At 53.2% G+C, this 12669-nt stretch overlaps 1 protein-coding gene across 1 annotated transcript in view; it reads left to right on the top strand.

Moving 5' to 3' along the window:
• The first annotated feature begins 562 nt into the window (after positions 1-562).
• The window catches only part of LOC133360120 (UDP-N-acetylhexosamine pyrophosphorylase-like protein 1), a 15082-nt gene continuing 2975 nt past the window's right edge, over positions 563-12669 (top strand). The window contains exons 1-4 of the mRNA XM_061578706.1: positions 563-1523; positions 8792-8996; positions 9836-10011; positions 11320-11492. Of these exons, the coding sequence (XP_061434690.1) occupies positions 1148-1523; positions 8792-8996; positions 9836-10011; positions 11320-11492 (930 nt within the window). The 5' untranslated portion in view covers positions 563-1147. The remainder of the gene's footprint in view (positions 1524-8791; positions 8997-9835; positions 10012-11319; positions 11493-12669) is intronic.

Below are 12669 nucleotides of genomic sequence, written 5' to 3'. Positions count from 1 at the left end.
ATAAAATAATTCTCACGACGTTTCGGCCACAACGCAAGCAGCCGTCCTCAGGTGAAGACTAGGTCTGTCGGGGAGACTGTGGCCGAAACGTCGTGAGAATTGTTTATTATATTTTTATTATTATTTTATTACTTCCCTTCTACGTGACTTTACCGAAAGAACCAAGAAACTAGCTCTACAGTACAGGAGTTACCTTTCCACGTGGCCTCTCCCCACGTGACTGCCGTGTCCACGCGGCACATGATCAGCTGACCTCGTCGCGAATCGATTCCACGACAGTCGTATTTTTTTAACCCGCCGATGAATCGAAACACGAACAACAACAAAAAAGACCCGCTTATTAAGTTTAACTAGAGATAGTTTACATTTACGTGGCGCGTCCAACGGGGGAAGCAACCTCGCGAAAGATGCGACGCCGCTTATCGATTAAAGCCGAGCGATTAAATCGGTGAAGATTTTTTTTTTTATTAAACAAAGTCGCGTGGTGGTGGAATCGATTCCAAAAATCGAGGTGTTGATTCCCCCGAATCGATTCCGCGCGTGACTTCCTGGTTCCCATTGGGAGCAAGTTGACGATTGGGGAGCTTCATTCTCGTGCTGCTGCTGCCCTCTCGTGCTGCTGCTGCCCTCTCGTGCTGCTGCTGCCCTCTCGTGCTGCTGCTGCCCTCTCGTGCTGCTGCTGCCCTCTCGTGCTGCTGCTGCCCTCTCGTGCTGCTGCTGCCCTCTCGTGCTGCTGCTGCCCTCTCGTGCTGCTGCTGCCCTCTCGCGCTGCTGCTGCCCTCTCGCGCTGCTGCTGCCCTCTCGTGCTGCTGCTGCCCTCTCGTGCTGCTGCTGCCCTCTCGTGCTGCTGCTGCCCTCTCGTGCTGCTGCTGCCCTCTCGTGCTGCTGCTGCCCTCTCGTGCTGCTGCTGCCCTCTCGTGCTGCTGCTGCCCTCTCGTGCTGCTGCTGCCCTCTCGTGCTGCTGCTGCCCTCTCGTGCTGCCCCCTCGTGCTGCTGCCCTCTCGCGCTGCCCTCACCATATCGCCACCGCTCTCTCACGACCACCCACCCCACCCCTCTGCTGCTCCCACTCTGCATGCTGAACTTCGTTCGCACCGTACACAGCCACACGTAACTCACTCTCCCTCCCGTGCCTTGCACCCCCTCCATGGGCGACCAAGAGGCGGCTCACGGGGCAGCGGCAGGGGCAGCCCTGCCCCCCCTGCCCCCCGGTAGCGAGGAGGGTGGCTGCCCCCCGTGGCTGGAGGCGCTGCGGCGTCGCCTGCACGGCTGCGGGCAGCAGCACGCCCTGGCCTTCTGGGGCGAGCTGGCGGGCCCCCAACGGGAGGCCCTGGCACGGGAGCTGGCCGAGGCCGACTTGGAGGCCCTGCGGCCCTCGCTCCACAAGGCGGTGGCGGCCGGGCAGCCCGGGCAGCCGGGGCAGCCCGGGCAGCCCGGGGCAGCGCTCGAACCGCTGCCCGAAGAGTTGTGCGGTAGCAGCATCGCGTCTGACCCCGAGAGCCTGAGAGACTGGGAGCAGCACGGTGGGTGGTGAGGGTGAGGAGGGGGGTGAGTGAGTGGGGAGGTGATGTGGGATGAGTGACGTGGGGTGAGTGACGTGGGGTGAGTGACGTGGGGTGAGTGACGTGGGGTGAGTGACGTGGGGTGAGTGACGTGGGGTGAGTGATGGGGTGAGTGACGTGGGGTGAGTGATGTGGGGTGAGTGATGTGGGATGAGTGACGTGGGGTGAGTGACGTGGGGTGAGTGACGTGGGGTGAGTGATTGGGGTGAGTGATGTGGGATGAGTGACGTGGGATGAGTGACGTGGGGTGAGTGACGTGGGGTGAGTGACGTGGTGAGTGACGTGGGGTGAGTGACGTGGGGTGAGTGACGTGGGATGATGACGTGGGGTGAGTGACGTGGGTGAGTGACGTGGGTGAGTGATGTGGGTGAGTGACGTGGATGAGTGACGTGGGGTGAGTGACGTGGTGAGTGACGTGGGGTGAGTGACGTGGGATGAGTGACGTGGGGTGATGACGTGGGTGAGTGACGTGGGGTGAGTGACGTGGGGTGAGTGACGTGGGGTGAGTGATGTGGGGTGAGTGACGTGGGATGAGTGACGTGGGGTGAGTGACGTGGGGTGAGTGACGTGGGGTGAGTGACGTGGGATGAGTGACGTGGGGGTGAGTGACGTGGGGTGAGTGACGTGGGGTGAGTGACGTGGGGTGAGTGACGTGGGATGAGTGACGTGGGTGAGTGACGTGGGTGAGTGACGTGGGGTGAGTGACGTGGGGTGAGTGACGTGGGGTGAGTGACGTGGGGTGAATGACGTGGGGTGAGTGACGTGGGGTGAGTGACGTGGGGTGAGTGACGTGGGGTGAGTGACGTGGGGTGAGTGACGTGGGGTGAGTGACGTGGGGTGAGGAGGGGTGAGGTGATGTGGGGTGAGTGAGGGGTGAGTGAGGGGTGGTGAGTGAGTGAGTGGATAGGTCAGGTGACATGGGGTGAGGTGAGTGAGGGGTGATGTGGGGTGAGGAGAGGTGAGTGAGGGGTGGTGAGTGTGGGGACGTGGGGTGGTTAGGGGTTGAAGTGGCATGGGGTGAGCGGACGTGGGGTGCTGAGAGGATGTGGGGTGGGTGAGTGAGGGGTGAGTGAGTGTATAGGTCAGGTGACGTGGGGTGTGGTGAGTGAGGGGTGATGTGGGGTGAGGAGAGGTGAGTGAGGGGTGGTGAGTGTGGGGACGTGGCGTGGGTGAGGGGTGATGTGGGGTGAGTGGGGTGGGGTGAGGAGTGAACTTCTACGCGGTGAGTGCGGGAAGGTGACGTGTGGTGAGGATTGTAGGGTGACAGACGGAGTGAGTGAGTGGTGGTGAGGGGCAGAGGTCGCAAACGGGTTTTGATTCCTTACCCGTACCCGTACCCGGCCGCACCAGGGTCGCAAACGGGTACCCTACCCGTACCCGGCCGTACCCGTACCCTACCCGTACCCGGCCGCACCAGGGTCGCAAACGGGTACCCGTACCTGTACCCGGCCGTACCCGTACCCTACCCGTACCCGGCCGGGTACGGGTAGGGTACGGGTATCGGGTACTGATTGCGACCCTCTGGATGAAGCCATGTTGCAGGCGCGGGTGGGTTGGATTCTAGGAACTTGAATTGTGAGAAGAGACAAGACGTTTGGAAATGAGTGACAAACAGTGACTCACCAGTGACTCACGGCCTACCCGTACCCGTACCCGGCCGCACCAGGGTCGCAAACGGGTACCCGTACCCGGCTGGGTACGGGTAGCCGGGTATCGGGTAGGGTACGGGTATCGGGTTACTCGGTTGCGACCTCTGGTGAGGGGGCATGGGGGTGAGCGGGCAAGAGGAGGCTTCAGGGCAGAAACTTGGTCTCGTGTTATGTGCCTAAGCCATAAACTATTTACTTTTTATTATTTTACACGCTTTCTATTAACTCTGTTGTTGTTGTCGTATCCTCAAATCTTGTAACTCGATTTTAACCCACTTCCCAATGTGGTATCGACTGCAAACTTGGTATACTTATGTCATACTGATGACAATACTATATTCTAGCATTTTAAAAAAATACATTCTTTTTTATATTCTTGGTTCTTTCGGTAAAGTCACGTAGAAGGGAAATAATAGAATAATAAAAATATAAAACAATCAAAATTCTCACGACGTTTCGACTGCAACAGGTGTGAAATCCACAGCAAGAAAATGTTCTTGCTGTGGATTTTATTATTTCCCTTCTACGTGACTTTACCGAAAGAACCAAGAATATGAATCCCTGCAGTCACGAAAGCTTTAAATCAAAATTCTTTTTAAATCCTTTATATTAAGTTCGCTTGCTTGCTTACGACCGTGCAAATCTTTCGGTCATTTTTTAACCCACTTCCCGTGATCCAATCGAGCTGACATTTTCCACACAGACTCGTTGTGCGTGACAATTCATGTTCGTGAAAAATGTTTTCAAAAATTTTACACTTTAGGACAAAAATATTATATTTAATTACCAATTGCTTAATGGTGCAATGCAATCATCTGACCCATAGGTGGCAGCCATCTCAAGCCAGAGGACGAGAGGACTCTAGCCGCCACGCATATAAAGGATTTATAGTGAAAAACTTTGTTTTTACGGGTTATACTTGATGTTATGTTTCGGCTTGGGTCTAATTGTCCACGATCAACTGACGTTGGCTGCGATTGGCCACGTGATGGTAAGCTTCGGGACCACTTCCTGGAGTCGTGGAGTTCTGCCGTTGCTAGTATTTCATAAAAGCGTGTTTTGAAAAAAGTTTTTTTAAAAATATTACTTATTACCAAGTAAGGCCCCACTGGGTTCTGTAGCTCTTTTCTTCAAGAACCGATCTGGCCACACGTAATGATAGCTCGACGAATTGGCTTATCATCATGACCTGGTAATTTATAAGCCAAATATTCTTGGGTCTTTCGGTAAAGTCACCTCGATAGGTTCAAAGAAAATAACAAAAACTTTGACGCTTCGATCGCAACACAAGCAATCGTCCTAATGACGCTTGTGTTGCGATCGAAAGTCACAAAAGCTTTAAGTCAAGAGCAGCCATATACTCTAAACGCAAGATGTCCATTCTGAAATGTGGAGGGAAAAACCGGAGAAAAATCCACGTGTCATTGTCGGGATGGAGCCCACGCGCTAGTGCCGTGGTGGCGAGATGTTACTACCTCGCCTGGTGTGCAGGAGGTCGTGGGTTCGATCCCGACCCTGGCGCCTGCTGCTGTATATTTGGAGTTTGCGTGTCTCTCTCTCTCATCATCATCATCACGGTGGCTAGGAGATGTTAACTACCTCGCCTGGTGTGCAGGAGGTCGTGGGTTCGATCCCGACCCTGACGCCTGCTGCTGTATATTTGGAGTTTGCGTGTCTCTCTCTCTCATCATCATCATCACGGTGGCTAGGAGATGTTAACTACCTCGCCTGGTGTGCAGGAGGTCGTGGGTTCGATCCCGACCTTGATGCCTGCTGCTGTATATTTGGAGTTTGCGTGTCTTTCCCTCACATCATCATCATCACGGTGGCTAGGAGATGTTAACTACCTCGCCTGGTGTGCAGGAGGTCGTGGGTTCGATCCCGACCCTGACGCCTGCTGCTGTATATTTGGAGTTTGCATGTCTTTCTCTCATCATCATTATCATCACGGTGGCTAGGAGATGTTAACTACCTCGCCTGGTGTGCAGGAGGTCATGGGTTCGATCCCGATTCTGACGCCTGCTGCTGTATATTTGGAGTTTGCGTTTCTCTCTCATCATCATCACGGTGGCTAGGAGATGTTGACTACCTCGCCTGGTGTGCAGGAGGTCGTGGGTTCGATCCCGACCCTGACGCCTGCTGCTGTATATTTGGAGTTTGCGTGACTCTCTCTCTCACCATCATCACGGTGGTTAGGAGATGTTGACTACCTCGCCTGGTGTGCAGGAGGTCGTGAGTTCTATCCCGACTCTGACGCCTGCTGCTGTATATTTGGAGTTTGCGTGTCTCTCTCTCATCATCATGATGGCTAGGAGATGTTAACTACCTCGCCTGGTGTGTAGGAGGTCATGGGTTCGATGCTGACCCTGACGCCTGTTGCTGTGTATTTGGAATTGCGTCTCTCTCTCATCATCACGGTGGCTAGGAGATGTTAACTACCTCGCCTGGTGTGTAGGAGGTCATGGGTTCGATCCCGACCCTGACGCCTGCTGCTGTATATTTGGAGTTTGCGTGTCTCTCTCTCATCATCATCACGGTGGCTAGGAAATGTTAACTACCTCACCTGGTGTGCAGGAGGTCGTGGGTTCGATCCCGACCCTGGCGCCTGCTGCTGTATATTTGGAGTTTGCGTGTCTCTCTCTCTCATCATCATCATCACGGTGGCTAGGAGATGTTAACTACCTCGCCTGGTGTGCAGGAGGTCGTGGGTTCGATCCCGACCCTGACGCCTGCTGCTGTATATTTGGAGTTTGCATGTCTTTCTCTCATCATCATTATCATCACGGTGGCTAGGAGATGTTAACTACCTCGCCTGGTGTGCAGGAGGTCATGGGTTCGATCCCGATTCTGACGCCTGCTGCTGTATATTTGGAGTTTGCGTTTCTCTCTCATCATCATCACGGTGGCTAGGAGATGTTGACTACCTCGCCTGGTGTGCAGGAGGTCGTGGGTTCGATCCCGACCCTGACGCCTGCTGCTGTATATTTGGAGTTTGCGTGACTCTCTCTCTCACCATCATCACGGTGGTTAGGATATGTTGACTACCTCGCCTGGTGTGCAGGAGGTCGTGAGTTCTATCCCGACTCTGACGCCTGCTGCTGTATATTTGGAGTTTGCGTGTCTCTCTCTCATCATCATGATGGCTAGGAGATGTTAACTACCTCGCCTGGTGTGTAGGAGGTCATGTGTTCGATGCTGACCCTGACGCCTGTTGCTGTATATTTGGAGTTTGTGTCTCTCTCTCATCATCATGATGGCTAGGAGATGTTAACTACCTCGCCTGGTGTGTCGGAGGTCATGGGTTCGATGCCGACCCTGACGCCTGTTGCTGTGTATTTGGAGTTTGCGTGTCTCTCTCATCATCATGATGGCTAGGAGATGTTAACTACCTCGCCTGGTGTGCAGGAGGTCGTGGGTTCGATCCCGACCCTGACGCCTGCTGCTGTATATTTGGAGTTTGCGTGTCTCTCTCTCATCATCATGATGGCTAGGAGATGTTAACTACCTCGCCTGGTGTGTAGGAGGTCATGGGTTCGATCCCGACCCTGACGCCTGCTGCTGTATATTTGGAGTTTGCGTGTCTCTCTCTCATCATCATCACGGTGGCTAGGAAATGTTAACTACCTCACCTGGTATGCAGGAGGTCGTGGGTTCGATCCCGACCCTGACGCCTGCTGCTGTATATTTGGAGTTTGCGTGTCTCTCTCTCATCATCACGGTGGCTAGGAGATGTTAACTACCTCGCCTGGTGTGCAGGAGGTCGTGGGTTCGATCCCGACCCTGACGCCTGCTGCTGTATATTTGGAGTTTGCGTGTCTCTCTCATCATCATCACGGTGGCTAGGAGATGTTGACTACCTCGCCTGGTGTGCAGGAGGTCGTGGGTTCAATCCCGACCCTGACGCCTGCTGCTGTATATTTGGAGTTTGCGTGTCTCTCTCATCATCATCATCACGGTGGCTAGGAGATGTTAACTACCTCGCCTGGTGTGCAGGAGGTCGTGGGTTCTATCCCGACCCTGACGCCTGCTGCTGTATATTTGGAGTTTGCGTGTCTCTCTCATCATCATCATCACGGTGGCTAGGAGATGTTAACTACCTCGCCTGGTGTGCAGGAGGTCGTGGGTTCTATCCCGACCCTGACGCCTGCTGCTGTATATTTGGAGTTTGCGTGTCCTCTCTCATCATCATCATCACGGTGGCTAGGAGATGTTAACTACCTCGCCTGGTCTGCAGGAGGTCGTGGGTTCTATCCCGACCCTGACGCCTGCTGCTGTATATTGGAGTTTGCGTGTCTTCTCTCTCATCATCATCACGGTGGCTAGGAGATGTTAACTACCTCGCCTGGTATACAGGAGGTCGTGGGTTCTATCCCGACCCTGACGCCTGCTGCTGTATATTTGGAGTTTGCGTGTCTCTCTCCGTGGTTACGTTGTTTCTCTGGTTCTTCCGGTTTCCCCCCTCCACATTTATAATAAACCATGCGTTCAGAACATTTGTCTGCTATACATTTCCACCTGATATCATTTGATAGCCAGATCGCTTCTAAAAAAGCTTTGCTCCGTGGGCCTTACCTGTTACAAAATAAATCAAGTGGACTTCGGGTATGGCGAGTTCAGGCGGCAGGCCCCAGGTCTCCTCCATTGCAAAATATTCAATATAAATTCATACACGGAACCTACCACATGAACAATGCCAAGGTTCATGGTTTCAGAGTTAACCTGCACGCCTTTTGGCCGTGCCCAGATATCGCAGACTCTCACCAGCACATTACGGACTGCCACATCTAGAATCAAACGTGTCGCGCGTTGCGAGCATTTGACCGCTGCTATCCATGTGATGATGATACGTGTGGCCAGGTCATAAAAAAACTTCACAGCCCTATGGGGCCTTGCCTGCTAATCGCACGGTTTACTACGTAGGGCGCAAAGGAAGTTCAACTCACATACAATAAAACATAGTTTAGTTCAAGTTCATGTATTCGTTATAGCCCTGTGAGCCCTTCAGCTCTTGAATCGGGTGCAACCGCAACATAACCAAACAAAAAACATTAACAAAAAAACATCTTAAAGTGAATATGTGACTGAGTGCAAACAGAAAATCCAAGAAAAGACAGCAAAATATTGCAGAAAAAAAACACCGTACACCAACGCTGTGTGCAAAAATCCCAGTGGGATGCAAGTCAAACAACAACAACAACCACAAGACAACTTAGATTAAGGCCATCAGTCTAACTCTGTACTACAACAAACAAACATTGCTAAACCAATACACTTTTCTAAACCACCAAAATAAAGCCACTGAAAGCAAGGAAACGGTGATCATAGCAACTAGTGAGACCTCCCGCACACCAGGCGAGGTAGCTAACATCTCCCCGTCCCACCGCCTCTTGATACAGCTGTCGTGGCTGCGACGGTTCCACCTGAAGACGGAAGCTTGTGTTGCCTCCGAAACGTCGTGATTTTTATTTGATTTTACTTTCATTAATTTTAATGTTTTTACCCACGTGACTTTACCGGAAAAAAAACCTACGAATATGAATCCTTGCAGTCACCAAAGCCTCAAATCTAGAATCTCTGCAGGTCTGCTGCAGGTTGCCGAGGGTCGCGTGGCCATCGTGCTCCTGGCCGGGGGTCAAGGGACGCGTCTGGGCGTGCCCTACCCCAAGGGCCTCTACGATGTGGGGCTGCCCTCCCACAAGCCCCTGCTGCAGCTGCAGGCCCAGCGCATCCTGCGCCTGCAGCGGCTCGCCGAGGAGAGGCACGGCAAGCGGGGGGCCCTGCCCTGGTACGTTGGGGATAGTGGGGGGGGCTGCCCTGGTACGTTGGGGAACAGCGGGGGGCCCTGCCCTGGTACGTTGGGGATAGCGAGGGGCAGGGGGGGGGCTCTGGTACGTTGGGAAAAGCGGAGGGGGGGGGCAGTGGGTGAGGGGAAGGGGCAGCCCTGGTACGTTGGGGATAGTGGGGGGGGCTGCCCTGGTACGTTGGGGACAGCGGGGGGGGCTGCCCTGGTACGTTGGGAACAGCGGGGGGGGCTGCCCTGGTACGTTGGGAATAGCGGGAGGGTGGGGGCAGGTGGGTGAGGGGGAGGGGCAGCCCTGTACAGTGGGGGGGGGGGGGGCAATCGGAGGGGGGGGCTTCCCTGGTACGTTGGGAATAGCGGGGGCAGTGGTGGGGGGGTGAAGGTGGGGGGGCGGGGGGCTGCCCTGGTACGTTGGGAATAGGAAGGGCAGTGAGGGGGGGGGGGCTTTGGCCTGGTATGTTGGGATTAGTGGGGGGGGGGGCTGCCCTGGTGCGTTGGGGCCGGGAAAGGAGAGCTGGTTGTGGGGGAATCTTGACGAATGCCGGCGTCCGCGACGTTTCGGGCAAGGGCCCTTTCGCCTTTTAAAGGGCGTCAGGGTGGTTCAGAGTCGTAATCAGAATCTTCATTTATCCTCGAGGAAATCCGATGAGCCGTGGAGCTCTCGTTCACAGATGTCCAGCGGTGGCAGAGAGACGCCGCGACAGTCGCTCTGCGCCGTGAGAACGATCGCGGCCACGCCGCACGAGCCAGTCGTTGTTGTTGTTGACTCGTGGTGGTGGTGTTGTTGTTGTTGACTCGTGGTGTTGTTGTTGTTGCTGAGGCAGGTACATCATGACGTCAGGCCACACGCGGGAGCCCACGCTGGCGTTCCTGCGCGAGCACGGCTTCCTGGGGCTGTGCGAGGACGACGTTCGCCTCTTTGAGCAGCGACAGATCCCGGCCCTGACCCCCGACGGCAAGGTCATCCTGGAGACACGGGGACGCCTCGCCAGGGCTCCCGGTAACGTGGGGAGACGCGGGGAGACACGCGGGGAGACACGCGGGGAGACACGGGGGAGAAGGGAGACACACGGGGTGACGCGGGGACACACGGGGAGACGCGGGGACGCCTCGCCAGGGCTCCCGGTAACTCGGGGAGACGCGGCGGAGACGCGGGGAGATACGCGGGGAGACACGGGGCGGGCACACGGGGAGACGTGGGGAGACACTGGGGACGCGGGGGAGACACAGGGGTGGGACAAGGGGGACACGCGGGGTGACACGGGGGGACACGCGGGGACACGCGGGGACGCCTCGCCAGAATATGAATCCCTGCAGTCACGAAAGCTTTACATCAAAATTCACCCTCTCTGTATTATCAGCAGTGCCTGGTCATGACCGGCTGGGGATGTAGTTGTTTGTGTTGTTGTTGTTGTTGTCCCCGTGTGGTTGACGCGCGCAATTGTCGTCGCCGCCGTGTAGTCTTTAGAGCAATTGTGTTCAGTTGGAGGTTAACACGTTAGTGTAACTATGTTCATAATAAAGGTTTTTGGGTCAGATCGCGTTATTTATAAATGTGTCGTAACCCTCCAACCACCCGACAGGGCCAAACAGTAAAAAAAAGTGTCACGTTTACAAAGGACAAAATAATTCACTTCTTTAGCCCACCGGTGTGTTGAAGAGAGAATCAACAGCATTTTGAAATGTGAGTAGCACGACGTTTTGCTGGTAATTACAATCAGCTTCATCGGGCAAGAATGGTGAAGCTCTCCTGTTGCTCCCGGTCTTAAATAGAGCAGCAGCATCAGCAGGGTGACGTCATTGTTTAATTCAATTCTGGTGCAGTGATTTGAGGCAAGGAGGGTAGAGAATTTCGATTTAAAGCTGTTAATCCTGCATAATGCACACGCATATGTAGTACTAATCACAATTCCTGCATTTCCCATAAATATGCTAAATTCCTCTTGATATGCAAATTCCTTTGTCAAGGCGCCCAGCTTATATATATGCTCCAAGCTCGTGTGCTGTTTCATTCAGACTCTGTCGCCTCGACGGACCTGGTTTTCACCTGAGGACGGCTGCTTGCGTTGTGGCCGAAACGTCGTGAGAATAATTTTATGATGTTTTATTTTTATTATTTTATTACTTCCCTTCTACGTGACTTTACCGAAAGAACCAAGAAGATGAGGGTAGAGAAGTGAACTATTTGTCTTTTGTCAACGTGACACATTTTTTTACTGTTTGGGCCGTGCCGGGTGGTGGAGGGTTGCGACACATTTATAAATAACGCAATCTGACCCAAAATCCTATATTTGTCGCCGTCGTGTAGACGGTAACGGAGGTCTGTACCGCGCGCTGGGGGACAGCGGCGTGCTGGCCGACATGGAGGCGCGCGGGGTGCGCTACGTGCACGCGTACTGCGTGGACAACGTCCTGGCCCGCGTGGGGGATCCTCTCTTCCTGGGATTCTGCGTCCGCAAGGGGGCAGACTGCGGGGCCAAGGTGGGGAGAACTCGTGATTTTTTTTACACTTTTTTGTTGTTGAATTTTTTGTTCAACTATTTTTTTTTACGAAACAAAAAATGTAACACGTTTGTAACATTTTTTCAAAAATATTAATAAAAAAAATAATAATTTACATTTATATTTTTGCATTATTTTTGTAACACATTTTTACAAATATTTTTTTTTTATTCACATTTATTATTTTGCACAATTTTTTCAACACTTTGTACATTTTTGAAACTATATTTTTTTACTTTTTTTAAGTAAAAAAATGTAATATAAAAAAAATTCCACTATATTTTTTTATTTTACCAATGTTTTTTTTATATTTTTTTAATAAAAATATTTTTTTTGACAATAAAAAAAAATTCACTATTCATTTAAATTAAACAATTAGATTTTTTACGAAATATTTTTAAATATTTGTATTTATTTTACCAGATTAAGGCTCCACTGACCTGCATAGCTTTTTTCCAGAAGCGACCTGGCGAACACAATTGATAGCTCAACGAAGTAGCTCATCGTCATCATCGTGTGCAAATTTCTAGCGGCAGCCAAATACTCTGAACGCGCGACGCTGATTCTAAATGTGGAGGGAAAAACCGAGGACCTGGAGAAAAATCCTCGCGACCACGGGGAGAGAGACACGCAAACTCCAAATATACGACAGGGTCAGGGTGTTGGTATCGGGGGAACCCACGACAACTCTTTCATATCAGGCGAGGGAGACACATTCAACCACCTGGTTGTGTCCAAGTCTAGACACGCCGGGGGAGCGACACCAACGGAGACGCGGAGACACGCGGTGGGGTGACACACGGACAATTGGATACCCGTACCCTACCCGTACCCCGCCGGGTACGGGTACGGTACGGGTATCGGGTACCCGATTGCGACCTCTGTGATGAAGCCATGTTGCAGGCGCGGGTGGGTTGATTCTAGGAACTTGAATTGTGAGAAGAGACAAGACGTTGGGAAATGAGTGACAAACGGTTACTCGCCAGTGACTCGCGGTCTACCCGTACCCGGCTGCACCAGGGTCGCAAACGGGTACCCGTACCCGGCCGGGTACGGGTACCCGGGTATCGGAGGGTACGGGGTATCGGGTACCCGGTTGCGACCTCTGACCTGGAGACACGCGGGGGATGACACGCGGACAAACGGAACCATGTGG

This window comes from Lethenteron reissneri, chromosome 67, assembly GCF_015708825.2.
Source record: "Lethenteron reissneri isolate LAM-NWPU_2019-01 chromosome 67, ASM1570882v1, whole genome shotgun sequence".
Lineage (NCBI taxonomy): Eukaryota > Metazoa > Chordata > Hyperoartia > Petromyzontiformes > Petromyzontidae > Lethenteron > Lethenteron reissneri.
This window is presented reverse-complemented; position numbering and strand designations above follow the sequence as displayed.